General features: G+C 39.2%; 3 protein-coding genes across 12 annotated transcripts in view; 1 reads left to right on the top strand and 2 right to left on the bottom strand.

Annotated features, from left to right (window-relative positions):
- The window catches only part of LOC126380299 (FHIP family protein GJ17503), a 46,517-nt gene extending 36,780 nt beyond the window's left edge, over positions 1 to 9,737 (bottom strand). For both annotated transcript variants that reach the window (XM_050029621.1, XM_050029622.1), the window contains exons 1-5: positions 9,459 to 9,737; positions 8,622 to 8,790; positions 8,174 to 8,358; positions 1,227 to 1,296; positions 721 to 805 (exon numbers count right to left, since the gene is read on the bottom strand). In XM_050029621.1, coding sequence (XP_049885578.1) covers positions 721 to 805; positions 1,227 to 1,296; positions 8,174 to 8,358; positions 8,622 to 8,765 — 484 coding nt within the window. In that variant the 5' untranslated portion in view covers positions 8,766 to 8,790; positions 9,459 to 9,737. The remainder of the gene's footprint in view (positions 1 to 720; positions 806 to 1,226; positions 1,297 to 8,173; positions 8,359 to 8,621; positions 8,791 to 9,458) is intronic.
- A 6,685-nt stretch (positions 9,738 to 16,422) lies between these two features.
- On the top strand, positions 16,423 to 17,721 carry LOC126379760 (leucine-rich repeat-containing protein 71-like). The gene has a single exon (XM_050028578.1). It carries the CDS (start codon positions 16,423 to 16,425, stop codon positions 17,719 to 17,721), a length of 1,299 nt encoding a protein of 432 aa, XP_049884535.1.
- Positions 17,722 to 17,730: 9 nt separating this feature from the next.
- Positions 17,731 to 19,976, bottom strand: part of LOC126380322 (collagen alpha-1(I) chain-like) — a 41,153-nt gene continuing 38,907 nt past the window's right edge. The window contains exons 3-5 of one of the 9 annotated variants that reach the window (XM_050029659.1): positions 18,581 to 19,747; positions 18,503 to 18,541; positions 17,731 to 18,463 (exon numbers count right to left, since the gene is read on the bottom strand). In XM_050029659.1, coding sequence (XP_049885616.1) covers positions 18,162 to 18,463; positions 18,503 to 18,541; positions 18,581 to 19,747 — 1,508 coding nt within the window. In that variant the 3' untranslated portion in view covers positions 17,731 to 18,161. Of the gene's footprint in view, positions 19,748 to 19,976 lie in introns of all 9 variants that reach the window. The other 8 variants (XM_050029657.1, XM_050029658.1, XM_050029662.1 and 5 more) reach the window with 8 other exon arrangements.

Below are 19,976 nucleotides of genomic sequence, written 5' to 3'. Positions count from 1 at the left end.
TATATATATTAAATTATTATTTTTATAATGATGTGTATAAAAAAAATGTATTGTTGTATGTGTACTTAGACATACCATCATCATCAATTTAAGAGCCACGCTCTTGTCGGTGTAGCATTTTCCATTCCAGTCTATCAAACGCCAATTCCTTGACTTCCCTATAAGACACGACGTTAACCTTTTCTTTAATCTGTTCCATGTAAGCTCTTCTTGGTCTTCCCCTTCCTCTCTTTCCTTCTAGATAATTAAAACACATAACAACGGGTTCTTACCGCGTTTAAAGCAGGGATATGAGACTCCCGATAGTGTCCGTGTCGAAATATCGGGAGTCTCATATCCCTGCTTTAAACAGAAACAGAACCCGTTATTATGTGTTTCAATTAAGATCACACGTACACAATACACGCACATTGGCGCCAAATATAAAACAAAAGCCATTAGAAGAATACGGGGTAAACGCGTCTCACCGAGCTTTATTGCCCCAACATATGGGGTGACGGAGATAAAACTTACAACTTGGGCCTCTTCAAAGCAAGGGCACGAATAGGCACTTCCTAGGTGGGCACGTCCCATCACATCGTCACTTACCCTCAGGTGAGATAGTGACGCAATGAGGCTTGTGTTCCACAATGAGTCTCCCGTTCTTCCAACTTACCCTAGTTGGGTTACCCACAGCTATCATTTTGTACATATGGATAAAAGGAACGCCTAAGTACTTACTTTCTAAGTTAGGCGGTGGTAATTCGTTTCGGAATCCACTGAGTAATTTCAAGAGAGGCCTGAGAAAAGGTTCTGCGGCGATGACCTGAAATAAATATAACATTTTCCTTGTTAACGTTAACTTTCTGGTTGCATATTTCATAACATACAGAGGAGACTCCCTTTTATACCATTGGTGCGTGTGAAACCTTATTAATAAAAGTATTGAAGTTTCATACAAACTTCGCCACGCCTTTTTAACCCCTTAGGGGTTGAATTTCGCAAAGCCTTAGTGAGCATCACGTCCTAAAAGGAGTCCCCATTCATAATTTGAAACTCCTAGCATTTGTAGTTTGTGAAATTTTGTGATTAATCAGTGAGTGGGACTTATAGAAAATGGAGTATAGAGTATGTTCAATGCTTTCTCAGCGCTCTGGTTGATTGCGGGGAGGCCTGTGCCCAGCAATGGGACATTTACAGACCGCTTATCTAATTAATTACTTATCGTACTGAATTAGTTTATTTACCTGGGAACTGTAGTGACTGACAAGACTGCCAAACAACTTCAGTTGTTCCAAACGAACTGCATTTTCGTATCTGAAATAAAACAATTTGAGTTTAAAAAATTTAGGGTAATCGAGTTTACTTTTAGGCAGAAAAACAATTGTAATTAAAGTGTGATTGTAATGAATATGGACTTGGTAGTGGCATAGAATAAGGAATAATACTACGTACAGAACGGCAACTCTCCGCTCCCCACCAGCGGTTGACCTAGGTTTACCTCACCCCCCTCGAACATAGTTTAGACTTGCACCATATGGTGTCAGACGTCACACACACAGATGCGCATGTACAATAACGTCAATGAGTGGTGTCTGTGTAAAACGAGGTTGTTTGTATGAAGTGTCCGGGGTGTGGTAGTGGTGTGACAGTAGGTGTGGTCACGCAAATTAACGTGCCCTAATAAACTCCCTCGTGGAAGTAGCGCGCAGTGCACAAATATATCTTATGCATATTTATAGAGGCGCCAATGTAGCTTGGCGCTACTGAGCGCTAGTTTCTAGCGTGGGTTGATTATGAAATACGCTCAAAAACTCAAAACTTAAAAATATCTTTAATTGCCTAATTAATATTGCCGTATAAATTAATACGTGGATAATGTGGTTGATTGTACATGTACTTATGTGAAAAAATCATACACCTGTTGTTAATATATCATGTATAATTGTTTATTATCCCATGAAAATAAATAAATAAATAAATAATATGTTCTTTTTGTTAAACGTCTCATCCGCCTAAAGCACCACAGCTTCTCAACCTGTATAGCTGAGGGCAAGTAGCTGTTAGAAAAACCTCAGCACAGGGCCCTAATATTGTATTACAATTTCAGTAATTTAATTACGCCGCCTAATATTCGTCTCCGCGACGTCCTTTGTTTCTCCTATTCGTAAACTAATTATTTTTCGTGCTGTACAATAAAATAAACAAAAACTAAATAATTACTTTGTAAGTATCCCTCTTTGTGACGTAAACGTTTTGTGCGGCGCATATAATATTTGATATTTGATGTTTAACTAATAAGTGATATGGCGAAGCGTGAATATAAATATTTATGTTATAGATTCTTGCTTGGTTTGCGACGGAGAACAATTCAGGATTTGGCATACCTACGTTGGGTATATACTTTATTTAAACTGATGCAAATAATAGCAGAGTAAATATGTATAACTATAAGCTAATGGAGTATCCTATGTATGTAATAATGTATTTGAAGATAGAACGCGTGAATTACATCGTAGTTCGAATCTCGACTTGGGCTCAACAGCCCAAAACATAGAATTCATGTTCGGATAATAGACAATTTGATGTCATGTGGTTTTTAAGATTTTGTACCCGGTAGATGGGCAATTGGCTCGCGCCCTGTTACGTGGGACACAACAAAAAAAAAAGCATAAAAAAAACGAAATATAGCTGGCGAGGAGTGGGTGTGTAAACTATAACTCTACCTACACCTTCGGGGATTTGTGTGGGTTGTGTTGTGAGGCGAATTACCAACCCCATCAACCCTGGTGACAGTGTTATTATTTAGCCGCCAAAGGCCCCTGACATGGCTCATGTAACGACTACTTAGTTACATCAGTAAGTAAAAACCGGGACCAACGGCTTAATGTGCCTTCCGAAGCACGTCAGTAATTTAATTAAACAACCCTATAACAATTATACCTTCTGTTTTTTGACGTGACTTATTGTAGATTTGCCAACTTGGCCGGACAAAATTATAACGACATTGAAGAAACACAAAGAAATTCATTAATGCAATGGGTTCATGGCAGCAATAATTAGCAATAAGTGCGATAACGCGACGCGATCGCACACAAAGTACGTTTGCAACAGATAACGCTTCGATAGCCTATCTACAAACGAACGATATGATAAATTAATGAAGGGACGTTCTAGAAATTACATTTCATTCATTGGTTAATAAATAACGAAACCACAAAACGAAAATAATATTTCTAAATTACTTTCTATTCTTCTTCTTCTTTGCAAGTCGATGGCGATCGATACTAAATGTTTTGCTGACCAATAATTAGCCACGCTTACGGCATTGTCAGTGGCTTCGTAAAGGTCTTTAATAGTGCAGGTGTTAGGGCACTTAGGACAGCACAAAAGGTGACTCATAGTTTGTGGTGATACTCCACACTCGCAATCATCGCAACCATCAACCAGGTCCCCATCTGCAGAGATCCAATGTGATCGGTCCTCATCAGAGCCAACTTTCTATTAGCATCTCGTGAAATTATAAACGGAAATAGGCTAGTTTCCAACTAGTCAAATCAGTTACTTTTCCCTAAACTTCAAAACATGAAATTACTATGGAATTTGTATGAAAAAGCACACTGTGACGTCACAGGAAAACGTGATAAAATGTCGGATTACATTTTTCGTGATTAAAATTCATAAATAAGTTAAACAGAAAAAAGAAAATATTTTTTTAGATCTATCTTTATTTAGTAATCAGAATTTCATAATTTATCTATTATCTTGAACCTAGCACACGACCCAATTGCATTTGGGTTAGCTCTTGGCACGAAGTCCTAAGATGGATATAGTCACTGACGACCTAGATATGACTGTGTGGTGACAGGTGATCAGCCCATCCATCCAATGGTCCATCGTATTGGAATGGACAAAATCTCTCGTCTGGTTCTAACATGTCTGTGAAGACAAGCAACTGAACTGAAATTGTTTATATCAATAAAATATCCTGTAGCTATTGAAAACATACTGCGTATTAAACGGTAAGGCTGCGTTTCCATTGACGCGGAGCTGGGCGGAGAGGAGCGGAGACGTGCAGGAATCGACCAATCACCGGGAGGGAGAGTGACAGAGCGTCTTCGTTTTACGCTCTCTCGAACGCTGTGATTGGTCAAATCCGCACATCTCCGCTCTTCTCCGCCCATCTCCGCGTCAGTGGAAACCCGGCCGAAGGGGGTCGCTCCGATTATGTGTCTCGCTCTCATTTATTTTTTGTATGGAGTGAACGGGTGTGACATTTACATTTATTGATAACATTCAATGTTTGATATTGATAAATACAACATACACAAGATACAATTGTTTCTGCTTCAAGGTTCCTCAGATGCTCGCTCGATGCGCTCTGATATTTGAGATAACACATTGTGTAACGTATCTCGTATCAACAAGGTATTTGACTGGGTCAAAGATAATAAGTTATAAAATGCTAATCTATAAATAGAAGCCAGCATAAGATTGTCAAAAATTAGACAAATATATCGTTTTACTTATTTTCGATTTTTTAAAAATAAATACAACGATTACGACGTTCAACCGAGTTTATTGATGACGTCACCACGCAAGTGATTCGAGTCGTTAAAAGTATCTCATTTGACTAAGTTGTCAAGTAGCTATTCCATTCTGCAAGTATCATGTGTCCTTCATATAATAATAATTATGCACGTCGACAGATGTTATACTATACGACCTTACCTATAACATGTTTTCCTTAACATGAGTATAATGTACAAGTATTTTATGTGTGAGGTGGAATACCAACCTCATCAACTCTGGTGTCAGGGTTATTACTGAGCCGCCAAAGGCCCCTGACATGGCTCATCTAACGACTACATACTTATAATCAGTAAGTAATAACTGGGACCAACGGCTTAACGTGACTTCCGAAAAACATTACACATTTGCTTACAGTTTTAATGACTTTTATATACGTGACAAGTAATAGTAATTAAATACACTAGTCAGTAATTTACTTAATCTTCAATAATAAAATTTAGTTCCTTGGAATGTTGGTGACACCAATTTAATGGTAACACAGTGTCAACACTTATGTCAACAAAGGGCTAGCAATGGTGGTTTGTTGGATTCGTTTAGGTCCATAATGTCCCTTTCCCGAGCATACCTGGCTTTCTTATACAATGTGTTATTCTAGCTCGGCACCGACACATATGTCAAAATTGAAGTATTTTTTTTTAAATTGACCCTTTATATAATGTAATGGCTACAAAAGCTTGTCCAAAAGCAGACCTTACTTCGAATCCCAGCATTAGTTAATCACGAAATTAATTAGGACACTTACTACTGAGTTAATAACAGTTAATTAATTATGCCCTTATTAGTATTAGTAGGTATGAGACGAGTAAATTATTCGTACAAAATGAGTCATATCATAATGTCTATCAAGGAAACGTTTGATATAGCACACTATACTACCAGACTAACCTATGACTTGTGGCCGATAAATAAAACCTATACAAAATGTCTGTTTCGGTACACCAATTAAGTTAATAAACTTTGAACCTAACCTCATTATTTCAATACTAATCTATTAAAAAAGTGCCATTTTTATTTATGGAAACTAATATATACATACCTAACTACAGTTAATGATGATACTTCATTAAATTATCGAGTTTGAGCTATTGACAATAAATTTCTCAGATATGATACGTGTTTAGAAAACTTGTGAATCAGAAATTATATATGTATATAAATTGTTTTAAATCTATAGCTATATATTTTTTTCCGGCACAATAAGAGCGTGGGTAAAACCGGACCTGTTATAGTGGACACTTATATAGCACCAGAAGGCTTTGCTATACCTATAAAAAAAAATATTATTGAAGTCCTAACCCGAACCCTTACCGTGTGCCGCCTTACTCCGTGCTTGGGAGCGAGACAGACAGTTCACGCGCGCTCTCTTGCTCCTTAAAGGGACTAAAAGTGGCACCCATCGGGGGGTGAGGTAAATCACGGTCGCTCCAAGCTCGTACTGGTGCGGGGCGGAGGGTGTCCCTTCTATACGTAGTATTATTGTTCAGTCTGTGGTCCTAAGATGGGTATGATGAACAGGTTACCACGTCGACCACGGAGGCAGTCTATTGCGTTTATGATATATCCGTGATGTGAAACTGATGAATAATTTTATTTTTTTCACTACTAGACCACTATATAAAGAAACTGTATATTCTGTCAATAGCATAATAACTTTCTCATACATCGATCGAAAATATTTCATATCATTATCATTCATTACATTAGTGATTCCGATTGGCATCCAACGACCGTCGTGAGGGTGTAATTGGTAGGCGATAAGCTGGTAACTCATCATTACTTTTATCATGTCTAGTAATATTTTAGGATGTCACCAAGACTGGCTGCATGGGTTTCTGCTAGCCGTATCACAAAGAAAGAATATTGTCATTAATATAAATCTTCTAAAAGGCCATATTGAAGCAATTCATCTAAATAACAATTACGCGTATAAAACTAAGTGTGCAAAGTCTAATAGCAATACTGCATTTTTAGATGAATTGCTTCAATGCGGCCTTTTTAACCCTTCAGCTCAGCTGAATTGTAGTGGGATCCCCAACAATGAGGCGAATTTCTTAAGGACTAATGTTCCGCCCGTGGACTTCAGATATCGCGCGAGACACGTATCTTTCCACCCACTCAGGGGGTGATCTCCGGGATAAAAAACTATCCTATATTCTCCCTGGGTCTCAAACTATCTCCATGCAAAATTTCATGGAAATCGATTCAGCGGTTTAAGCTTGAAATTGTGACATACGGACAGACTTACTTTCGCATTTATTTTATCATAATTATAGTAAGGATTTTGGTTACTGGCGTAAGTTACGTGTACGTACTAGCAGGTACATTAGTTATTCCCATATGGAAACTAAATTCCACTATAAGTATCAAGTCTGAGAGAATGTTATTGTATTGACTCGCGCATTCGCACACCTTAGTACCACTTGATGTTTCTTTAGAAAACATAGGTAAGTAATTAACAGTAATTGGACATACATATTACATGTTTTCTACAGTAGTAAGAACAAAGGCAAGTGTATACCCGCATTATCATGAATGCTGATTTATATGTATGGATGAGACAAGCAGTAAAGTTTGACATAAAAGGATGAAATATAGGTACATGCTTGTTATCAAGGTTTTATGCGTCATAGTATTTCTGTCCTTTCCGTGTTTGTTTAATGGATATTTTTATAACAGTTGATATTGATACTAGTTTTATTGTTCAATAGTTATTCGATCGAGCTTCGCCTAGGTAAAATTACCCTTAATTAATTATGTACATCACAATAGCAGAAACTGCGCGCTAAGCGATTCCGTGGTTTTCGAGATAAGCCCAAACATATATTTATAGGGCAGACTTATTTTTATACTATGCATTGATTTATATTTGTTAGTAGGTATTATGAATACTAAATACTCATCATTATCTCCCTAGCGTTATCCCGTTTCTCACAGGGTCCGCTTATCTAACCTGTCTGACCAACCCACGAAGGGAAAACAAGCCCAATACAGGTTAGGTCACATACCACCAAAACAAAGTTTTCTCAGGTATGTTTCCCTTCACTGCTGAGCACATGATAATCATTCATGATCCAAACATGAATTCGAAAAACGATTTAGAAAATCATCATGAATAATATTTATACATTCTATGAATAATAAATACTGAATTGATCTAAGTATTCTTTATGCTGACTGATTGATAACCCACACTAGAACTTTGTCTCAATAAATCCTTGTCGGCCTCCTTGTATAAATTACATTTTGTTTGATTGTTATAATTGCCTTGCTTCAATTCTTAATGTGACAGAGTTCTTGAGACTATCAGGAATGAATTGATCATTGTCAGTTCTTGTTTGTTTGTGGGCCTTATCAATTGGGCATAGCTGAACCCAGTTACAGGATTGCTTTCTTCAGGTACAACTGTAGTACTGTCTTTCACTTATGTATGATAAGTGCAACAGACTGGTGTCTGACTGCTTGAATAGACATCAATGTAATGTGTTGGTAAACATTACAGATTTAAACTAAGTGTTTTAAAAATATACATAACATAAACAGCCTATACAAGTATACACGTCTCACTGCTGGGCACAGCAAAAAAAAAATATTATTTACTTACTTGCCAGTACATATTGCCCATTCATACAGTTTGTCTAGTAGATTCTCGCTGAGTAGGTATTCTAGGCAGGCGGCAGGGCTGGTGGCGGAGCTGAGCTCCCGAGCCTTAGCCTCGAGAACCAGCAGGGTCGCCAGTTGCTCCAGGTGGTTAACCACACCCAAGACATCGTCGTGCAGGTGTTGCGGCTGTAATAGGACACTTTTTAATTATCAACCGTCATTTGAAACTGACAAGCTTCTGTCAATTCATAGAAATGTTTAGCAGTATAGATACTGAATTAGACAACAGATAAAGAATTCATGAATCAGCTTATTGTGCTTATTCTTGTAAAAGTAACTATTTTGTTTATGGGCAGATAATAATTTAGAATGATGGTGAAACTAAAAAAAAAATCTAAATATAAAAAGTATATTAACAGTTTTTTTGGAGTTATGTATGTTTTTGTGACCTGTGATTTAAGGATGATATCATGTGCCTGCTGCCAGTGTTTGCAGAAGGAGCTGTAGCAGGCTTGTGGCTCGTAGTCATGCCGCGGGTCGAGGGAGCGGGACAGCTGCCTTGCAAATGATCCGGCACTCCGCAACCAGCTCATTGTGACCCCACAATCATTCGCTCGTCTGTTACAGGAATTATTAATAAAAAATGAGAGACAGTAGTAGCCAGTTACACTTCAAATACATTAATAATCATTTATACATCATGGAATGACTAAGTAAAGTTATTCAAGGATTTGCCTAAATTAAATATGAATACAAAAAATATGCAATGAATGATTCATAATTAAGTGAGAATTATAAAGAATATGTGAGATGTAACTTTCACTTGTTAGCAGTGTAGCGATGTAGCCACATAGAACATTGTCAGTGGAGCCTGGACTGTGAGAAAAATAAAACAATGTCCACTAATATGAGGCCTTGCTTATGGAAAAATGCCTAGTAAAATTAGTGATGCAAGACTACTTTTTAAAGTAAATTTGAATTGTAAACATACAAGAAAAAAAATGGTTTTATTTTGCACAAAATTATATTACATTTTTATACAACTAATTCATCATTGTAAAATAAAAACAACTCTTTAATAATCTTCAAAACTTCCCTTGTAGTAGTAGATAATAGTAACAGGTGAAGATTAAATCAAAAGTATTGCACATGATGGTTTTCAATAGCTACTCCAAGGGCATAAATATAAAACCTTGACATTACAAATTATGGGTTCTGCAACTACAACTGACTAAATCAAAGGCAAACACCGCAACTGCATATACGAATGCTCATGATATACGTACCTACGTTACGAAGCTTGTCGAGTTGAAAATAGATGCACCAGCCCACAAAACCACAGGCTGTAGTTACATGATACGCAGTAGGTATCACCGAGGCTCAGGAATAATAATTATGTCACCCAACACATCAAGGTGGAAGCCCTAATATATAAGCCAACAACTAAAATTTAAAGACCAAGCAGATACGCCACTATCAAAATTTTGTTTAACTTAAAAACTGTAAATAAAGAAAAAATATCGATGAAATACAACGAAAATCACTTCCATACGACATGACGAGCAGTGAATGACAAATCTGTTTCGATGTTGCCATTCAAAAAAATGTGCTGGTAGAAATTGTGCTTTATTTTGGTAGAGTTTTTTTAATCCTACCAATATTCAACCAATATTTTATTTTTCTTGAGTAACGAATATTATTTGTAAAATTAAAAATCGACTCCACATTTGTACTACAGATGTGAAAATAACTTCTTGTTTGTTCACAAATTGATTTAACTTAAGGACGGACTTATGGCACTTTACAATGATGTACTTAAAAAAGTACTTACGTTCTGTGGTACTTACGATCTTAGTAACTGCAAATACTTGGTCTTTGTTTTTACTGCGATAAGTGCGATATAATATCCGAAGTCCACAGGCACGAAAGCAATGCGTCAACGCTGGGCACAGATCTGTTCCTATTCGACCAGAGCGCAGGGTTCGTGTCATACTCCACTGCTATTGCTCCAAAATATATTATTACGAAGATGCGAGGTTTAAATCACCAGCCTGACTTTATAACATAAAGCTTCACAGGCCTCCGGCGGACCGGAGCTTTAGAATATAAAGTCGCGTGCTTTATTTAGCTAACATAATTATAATTATTGCCTAGATAATATTCGGGGCTGTATATCGCAAAAAAAATATTTATTTTTGACTTTTGATGTCAAGTACGTGATATTCTTACGTAAACTGATGTTCCCGTGCTTCAGAAGGCACGGTAAGCCTATGATTCCGGCTACTATATATCTACTTATCACACGTGGTGGTAGAGAGATATTACAGTAAGTATACTTTATTGCATGAGGCATGTAGGCACCCGAGTACTCGACTGACACCATGATTGGTGAGGTCGATCATTGACCCATAGAACCCATAAAGCAACACGGACCTCCGCGGACCGGAGGGGAGTAGCCATGGCGTTAGTTGCTAATACAACATTTTCTGCCACTTTTCACGGGGCGGGAAGGGGTGAGACGTCACATTGTGGTTGTACCAATTGTCGATAAAATAACTATATTAGACGTTTTTCAAGGACGTCGCATCAGCTACGCACCTAGATTCAGTCTAGCGCGCAGGCCGACTGCAACTAGTTTTTATAAAACTACCTGTCCTGAAGACATAAGTATAGGTTCGCAGAGGGGAACGACTATATACCTACTACTACTCCCTTCCGTGTTGCTTTTTGATAGAACCTTACGACTATACAACATAAGATTAACAACGATGATTAATAGAAACTTTTTTCGAGTTTACTTGAGGATAAGTTTAAAAAAAAACCGTTTTTTTCCGAACTGATGTTTTATGTCTGTTTAAAAAGTGCTTCAGTTACAATTATTCTGCACTTCTAATATAAAACTACAATTCAGAACTGTACTTTAAACGGTTTGTATTAATATTATTTTATGTTATTATGCATTATGTGATTAGATATGAATATTGACTTTCACTTCTAAAGACTTACTCATTTTATCAAAATTTGTAATGTAATAAAATATTTTTATTTCTGTGACTAGTCTCTATTTTATGTTACTATCAGAATCTTGACCACCTTATCATATAAAAAGTACTTAGACGACGTATTACAATAATTGATTCTTACCATTACCTGAGACGACTTATTTATTTATTACAGCTTTAAGAAGACACAATAATGGCTTTATTGAAGCCTAGCCTTTCAGTTCATGACCCCCTTCTCGGTACGAGGCAGAAATCATTAGCCACGTTGCCTGGCTTCGGACAAATCAAGGAGAAATCAATCGCTGCCATTGGAGGCTTTCAAACTCGGGCCCCCCCTCCACCTCCTCTTCCCGTAGATTCACCTGAACCCAGCAAGGTTGTTGTGAAGCCATCCCAGGCTGTTTTACACGTTGAAGAGGACAGACCTTCTCCTTTGGATTTTGATACCTTTCTGCCGTGGGTATGCAAACAAATGATGCTTCCGGAGCTTGTATTTGTCACGAAATTGTATCAAGGTTGGTACCTATCTGGTTTGTTTTGTTTAAAAGGTAAGTATAGTAAGATTGGCTATAAAAGCCACATGCGAGCACATGAACGTCGGAGTTGAAGCAGTCGCCGTAGCCAAAATCGGCTGGATCACATCATCATCATCATAATTATACCCCGGACACTCCATGAAAAAAAAAACCGTTATGCCGCCTAATGCGAGCGAGACCGACAGTCCCCGCGGTACCCTTTACTCTTTATCCTTTTCCTCTCTCCTCTTTATTCTTTGTACTTTAGTAAGACCGTGAGGGGGTGAGCCCCCGATGCGATTTGGTGCGGGGTGGGAAGTTACCGGGCTATACGTAGTATTATTCTATATTCCACGGTGTAAAATAAGTACTATCTACATATATTATAGTGAGAAACAGTGTGATAAGAGAGAGAGATGTGGTGTAAAAGACGATATAGTGATTGAGAAGGGAATGTAAGTTGGTGAAGTATAATAGGATTACGAAAGCGGTATATGTATAAAGCTAAGGTTGATGGTAGGGCTGGCAGAGAAAGACCCAGAAGGACGTACCTACATTGACCAAATTGGAGATGTCCTTAGAAAAGGTTTAGTACGTTCTACTCTGAACCGGCGCGGCGTGCGTGTATGAAACGATTGATAAATGTGGAGGAAGCGAGAGAAGTGTGTCAGGAGCGAAGCAAATGGATTTCCATAGTCTCTGCTTACCCCGGCGGGAAATAGGCGTGAGTTTATGTATGTATGTACTATCTACATAGGTATTTAAGTAATTTAGCCAAATCTTTATTTTATTCCAATGTTGTGCTATCACCTCCACCAACCCGCAGTGGAGCAGCGTGGTGGAGTATACTCCATACCCCCTCCGGTTGATTGAGGGGAGGCCTGTGCCCAGCAGTGGGACGTATATAGGCAGTTTATGTTATGTATGTTGTGCTATCAAACATTCGTACCTAAATACGATAATATACTTATTACGTTGTTCATAACAATTGCAAGATAACAATTTGCAGGCACTATTGTCAGCGTTGTTCTACTTGTTCTATGCTATTGATAGATACGGTATATTTGTGATTAATATGAGTTAAGACATGACAACAGTTATTGCGATCGTTTATTCGATATCTATATGTGTCAGAGATTCTCGGCCAAGCACTACTTAGTAACACGTTGATGGGTAGTTTTTTTTATCATATTTTGACATAAGTATTTGTATAGGTAGTCCGTACATAACTATTTTGTGACCGTTCTGTCACAAGGCACAAATATCGATCTGTAAATACATAAATGACTTGAACGGACGTTTTATACACAAATATACCTGTGTTATAGATAGTGTTAACCATTCTGTCGTTACTGCAAAATTTAAAACGTCGTTCATAGCAGTTCTGTCAGATTTAGTACGTTAAGTACAACGGTTATAACCTTTCTTTGCATCAACGTGTTAAAATGGATAGGTAAATAAGTTTTCTTGGGACCAATGTACAGTACATACCTACTATTACCTGTTTTGATCATTATACTATAACTACTTAGGTAGGTATACTAAATACTTCTCAAATACGAGTGGTTATACGTCATATCATACCATGATGTTAGGACGATGATGGACGACGATCATACGACGATGATGTTAATAAGTTTCTTACAACTTATTTTTTTAGAAAAGTTTGTATCGCAAAGAAAGAAACAGGCCACGAAAAAGAAGAGTGCTAAGATTGTGAATTCAGAAATGCTTGATCGAGGGTCGTTAGACGTGAAACCAGCACTTAAAAAGTCTGAAGTAATAGCAAAAAAATCGGAAGTAATGGCAAAACAATCTGAAGTTCAGCCGGAATACTCGAATGTTTTAAACGCGGAAGGTGAATATTTCATACCAGTTACAGCGTATTATGATGCTCGCAACCGTCTGGCAGAGGTAGCAGTGACACACTGTAAGATCGTGCGCCAATTGTTTATTAAGTCACTCGGCTTGTGCCTGCCATTCCAGCCGACCCTCACCAGGATGAGCATCACCAGGTGTCCATTAGACCAGAAAATTCTATACGAGATTGGACAGCTTATACCACATTCAAATTTTACCGAAATGATCTTCGATGGTACTTATGTTAAGCAAGGCAATTACTATCTTGTATTGGAAAAAGGCAGCCAACTGAAATATTTGTCACTGAATAGATGCACCATAAACGACAGTATAGTAGAAAAGATATGCGAAAGACTTGACCACGGAGGGGACGCTGGGAAAACCCTGCAAATTTTAGAACTTTCTTGTAATTATATTACGGATACCGGAGCTTTTCTGCTTGGAACTATATTGAAAAAGAACCGCTCGTTGATGCACTTAAATTTAGCTGGAAATCAAATAACTGATGATGGCGCTAAGTACATATTGGACCAATTGAAAAGGTTCATGTTAACCGAGGAAGATGTAAAGGACATGCGCGATAGAAGAAGAGAGTATTATAAAAAGAAGGCACATGTGTATGAGATCTGTTACGCAGAGCAGCTGAGACAACAAACCCTGATTATGTCCAGCAGCTCCAGATCGGGTATCGTTTCAGCCTCGGGTAAACGCAAGTTGCCGAAACCCTCACCTGTAAAGAGTAGCAAAGGTATTAGTAAGAAAGGCATTTATGACATTGGCGAAGTAGCGGAAATTATGACCGACCAAATAATGGGCGGTCCGTTTAAGGATCTCTTCGACGACGACCATATAATTCGTGCTGGTGATAAAGTTTACTGCAACGGTAACTTTCATTTTTGCTCCCTTAACATAGCTTACAATAACGTGCAGTTTCCTACTTTAAAGAAGCTTCGCGAAGTTCTTAAATATCAAAACGAAATAATTAAGCCACCAGAAGACACGGGGTTGATCAAGATCACATTAGAAGGGAATCTCATCCCCTATAACAGTAACGAATTTTTAGAAGTAGACAACTATTTGAAAAAAGCTGTTGCTAAAAAATCTGAACCTTTATATTCAACTAGCATACGTAGTAAAAAGTAGAACGTTGTATGTAGAAACACTCTCGTCGAATTCGTAAGTTCGCTTCGTAACTCTGAAAGATAGTACCTATTAAACATGTTACCTACTGCATTTCGTAACTCTGAAAGATAGTATTTTTATATTATTATTTTGCTTGTGTAGTATTCATGAAATGTTTAATGTTATTATTTGTTACTTCGTTTATTTTAACTGGCTACCTGCATGTACTTACTACAATAGAAGAAGATACATAATAGGCATAATTTCGTTTAAGTTCGTGTAAAGTAAGCACTTAGGCTTTTGTTATACGGATACTAAGTATATCTTTACCCCTACTAAAGTACAGTTTGGTATTTTTACTTTTACTCACTATTGAGAAACGATGTTTTTTTTCATTTAAGTAACATTAGGTAGGTAAGTTGGAGTAGTACCTGTAAGGATACGGATATTAAGAAATTGCTGAATGAACTTCATAATGTCGCAGAGTAGAAAAGTAGTTTCGCCTTTTAAAAGTTTATTTATTGTTAAGTTAGTGAGAAAATACACTCTTTTTTAGTTATGTCTAATTTACTACGTAGGTGTATACATTACCTACATGTTAAGTATTAGTTTTTTCTCTATTTCTACATTAAGTTTGAATGTAAGGCACCTTATGATAACTTTCAGTAAGAATTCATTGGACGGACTCAAGAATGTTGAGGGCTTGAGCTTCTTAGATAACCTTAACAATGTCGTTTAGTTATAAAAAGTAGAATATTGCTGCTGGGAAGACCAGATAAGGTACCAGATAGTTGGAAAATATACTTTTCTTTTTGTTACTTTGAACTTTGAAGTTGTTGTTTTCTTTAATTTTACTTATGTTTGACCAAAGATTCTGTTGACATGTTCATTTTAGTAGCTATTATGGAATGTGATTTATAGCTGTTTGAATTCTGGTTTATAAAATAAAATAATTTACAATTCTGTTTTTTTATTCCTCCTATTATGAAAAAGTAATCGATTTTAACGTTGTACTTCTTTGGTTTCACTTCAGATAGAATAGCATACAATAACGATAAAAATACGACTCTAGGCCTTGGCAAAGTTACGTTTTTGTTTCTTGAATGGATTACAAACGGTGTGATTACGAAAAACTAATTTTGGCGGTGACAGTTGACGTAAGGTCCGGTCTGCGAAGGCCCGTGGTGCTCTATGTTTCCGTAACATCGTTCGCAGTCAAGCAACATGGAAGTCCGTGTTGATCTACGGTCTTGATCGGGCCCCAAATTCAAAATAATGTCACATTGCTGATATCCGGTCTCCTTTTTCTCACATTTTTTTTGGTCCAAATTATGTGTGACACGTGACAGCTTTATTAATTTTGATACCGATGCGGATGTATTGCAACGAATTATTTTTTTAAAAGTATTTTTTATTTTATTTTTGTATGTTGATTTTTTTACTATATTGAAAAGATGCTTCGTGCTAAATCAGTGAGATCAATGCATTCTCAGCCCTCAATAATATCGCCTAGAGTGGAAGATGGGAGTGAGCAGGTACCATCCCTGATATTTGAGGAGCTCCTTCCATACGTCTGTAAGAAGTACGGCTGTGATTTTGAAGTGTTAGTTAAGAAGGGTTTTGCGAACGGTTAGTACCTACTTGTACATTGTCATTTACTTACTCCAAATGTTGCTTTTGAGATTTGCGCATTTAAAAACATTGTTTCTACTCAGTTTTACGTTTCTGTTTTAGATGAACTTCGTCAGTACATGGGTACGGTTCCGATCAAGAAGAAAAAAGGAGATACTACCGTCATGCCTTTCACTTTAAAGAGGGGTTCCGTAGAAGAAACCGTGGAGACTGTCTGTTCTCCTGAGGTGATAGCTCAGCTGGGGATCATCACCGTAACCGCATTGTATGACCACAATGGACACTTGGTTGAAATATTACTGTACAGAGTACCGCAAGTACCACGTCAGCTTATACAGGCAATTGCCGTGATAGCTCCTGTCTACAGTCGACTGCTGAAAATATCAGTACGTAGCTGCAGCATCGACGGGTACCTTCTGCACGACCTGAATACCGTGCTGGATGTGGTGCCGCTGACGGACTTATGTCTCGACGACTGCTACCAGCCACGAGCGAACTTCGCGCTACTCTTAGAGATCGCCACCAGCCTCAGGAACCTGTCTCTCGCGAGGTGCAAGCTATCCGACGAAGGGTGTCGAAGTATTACAGCGCAACTACACTTCGCCGCACCCGCAGAGACAAGTTTATTGCTCCTCAATCTATCCGGAAACCACATTACTGACGTAGGAGCGAAACACATAGCTGAAATGTTACGAACTAACAGAACTTTACGTTATTTAAACCTTGCGAGCAATAGCATTACTGATGACGGTATGGCTTGCATCTTCGACGTATTAAAAGATTTTGCTTTAACGTATGACGAGATAACAAACAAAAGAGGGCGTTTAATTGATTATTTGAGAAGGAGGAAACGCATTATGGCTAAATATTTAGCCGAAAGCGAAACCTGGAGGCATACGTTCCAAGATGTTATTAATTACAGTAACCGGAAATCTAGTGGTTTGAGGAAAAGTTCGTCTATAGCAAAACAGGTGAGTTTGTCTGAAGTAGCGATAAAGAAACAGAAAGATGAAATGGTTGCTCAATATATTAAGGCTAAGGTAACGTCGTTAACGGATCAAGCGATGGGCCAGTTCCGCGATCCCTTCATTCGTAACAACTTGACCACTAACAACGGCTGGCCACATTGTATAGGCAATATGACACTTTGTTACTTAAACTTATCCTATAATTACATTACCTACTTAAGCGTAAAAAATCTGGCAAAGGTATTGGTTTATCAGAGTACTTTAAAGAGCGTGAACGATGGATTGTTAAAAGTTAACATTGAAGGGAACAATTTACCTAGTACGTGTGAAGAGTATGCTATAATTAATGATCAGTTGGGTAGTAAGTGCGCTTTCTTGTCACACAGAACCTCCAAAGCCTCCAAGAAGGGTCATGCTAAGATAGGGAGCACGTCAGTTGTGATAGTATAAACAAATAACTTGCGATAATAACTTTAATTAACTGCATATAGGTTTATTTACACGGTTACAATCTTGGCTAAAATATTCTACTTTATTAATCAAAAAAATATATTTTGTACTAGTTTTGGTAACTTCCGTTATATATTATATATCTGATTGATTACAATTATCATTTCTTGATGCGAATTTATTTATAATAAGAGATATAGAAAGCAGGTACTTACACCTAGATTTAACATTATTTAACACTAATAAATACGTAATTTTTATTCCTATAACAACAGACAGCACCAACAATTTCGCTCGTACGCTCATCCACTGGATTAACTAACAATTTGGTAAATCGTTTCCTTTCATTAGATACCTTTTATGGCATTTAATTTTCAATTTTGACGAAACATCCTTCGTCTTATACAGTATTACTTAAGTTTAAGTGGTACTTAAGTTTATTAATAATTAACTGGCGGGAGGTATTCTCTATTGGGTGTCGGCGAGGGACCGGTGGGGGATTGTGGTCTGCCGCCGGGGAAGCTGGGGCCACTAGGTTTGCCAGACGGGTAGCCCTGGCTGCCTCCTGGAGTTGATCCTGGATAGTTCGACGGGCCCTGTGATCCTGGGTAACCCTGGGTTCCAGTGGGAGTATATCCTGTGGTAGTACCTTGCGGTCCCTGCGGTCCTTGCGGTCCTAGGCGTGGTGTGCTTCCGGGATAACCTGCACCGGGTCCCTGTGGTCCTGTGCTTCCCGGATAACCTGCACCGGGTCCCTGTGGCCCTGTGCTTCCCGGATAACCTGCACCGGGTCCCTGTGGTCCTGCGCTGCCCGGATAACCTGCACCGGGTCCCTTTGGTCCTGTGCTACCGGGATAACCAGCACCGGGTCCCTGTGGTCCTGTGCTTCCGGGATAACCTGCACCGGGTCCCTGTGGTCCTGTGCTGCCCGGATAACCTGCACCAGGTCCCTGTGGTCCTGTGCTACCCGGGTAACCTGCACCAGGTCCCTGTGGTCCTGTGCTGCCCGGATAACCCGCACCCGGTCCTTGTGGTCCTGTACCAGGTCCTTGTGGTCCAGTAGTGTAATCAAGATTGCCTTGTGGGTAGTCATTGGGGCCCGGGAAGCCGCCTCCAGGTCGAAAGCCAGCTGACGTGTTATCGAACAAGTTAGCGTTTTTCTCGTAGAGGCTAGGAGCAGAGTTGCAATCGAACTGATTCCACCAGACACACACGAACACGTCCTGAGAAAAGATGGTACCGTTGGGACAGAGGAAATCGTACTGTATTTTATTGGCACAAATGTGGAATACTTGGCAACGGGTTTCAACGTCAGCATAATATCCAGGATAAGGTTGCGCGTCACATTTGAAAGATGTTTTAGGGATTTCAGTTAAAATGGGATAGTCCTTGTCGGGCTCTCCAGGAATAGCTGAGTAGTCACCACCCTCATAGGCGCCGGTGTCACCCGGGCCGCCGGGGGCCAGTCCTCCGGGTCCGCCGGGTTGTCCGAAGAAGCTCGGCCCCTGCCCGGGGCCGGCGGGTCCGCCACCAGGCGAACTGCCTTGAATTGGATAATTTTGTCCTGATCCTGTTCCAGGTCCTCCAGAAGTCGCAGGGTAATTTTGGCCTTGATCGTAATAACTCGTTCCTGTTTGGCCCGGAGTTCCGCTAGTGGTTGGTCCTTGTCCAGGGTAGGACGGACCGGATGGTGTTTGGCCAGGATACGATGGCCCGGAGGGTGATCCACCCGGATACGACGGACCGGATGGTGTTCCACCAGGATACCCGGGCGCTGACGGTCCTTGACCAGGGTACGACGGTCCTGACGGGGTCCGCCCGGGGAATCCTGGCTGCGATGGTTGCCCAGTCGAGCCTGGGTATCCTTGGTTAGGTGCTAAATATCCTTGCCCAGGACCAGCTGGTCCCGAGGTACCGGTCGGCCCTCCTGGGAATCCAGAAGGGCTGGGGGTGCTTCCAGGAGAAAAAGGCCGGCCAGGTTTGTTGTATTCATATCCACTCTGCGCGGACACGGCTGCCAGAAGAACTGAAACAACAGAAAAGAAAAGTTAAGTTCGTGAAATAAAAATTATTCCTCGATATTCGAGGGAGGCGACATCGTTAGTACGGACGTAAAAATTGAGTTGTGTGTTAAGGCAGTGCGTTTACGCAGGATGTTAAATTAGATATGTGTGCATTTATTAGTTTTTTTTATTTGTTCCACAGGGCACAATGGCCGACGGAACAAAGATTGCATCGCGTGGGATCGTACGCGC

The sequence above is a fragment of the Pectinophora gossypiella genome, chromosome Z, assembly GCF_024362695.1.
Source record: "Pectinophora gossypiella chromosome Z, ilPecGoss1.1, whole genome shotgun sequence".
NCBI lineage: Eukaryota > Metazoa > Arthropoda > Insecta > Lepidoptera > Gelechiidae > Pectinophora > Pectinophora gossypiella.
Note: the sequence above shows the minus strand (reverse complement) of the source record. Positions and strands in the feature narration are given on the sequence as shown.

Bases quoted from the DNA above. Each gene is read 5' to 3' on its own strand.
- LOC126379760 (XM_050028578.1), top strand. From the start codon at position 16,423: ATGGGTACGGTTCCGATCAAGAAGAAAAAAGGAGATACTACCGTCATG.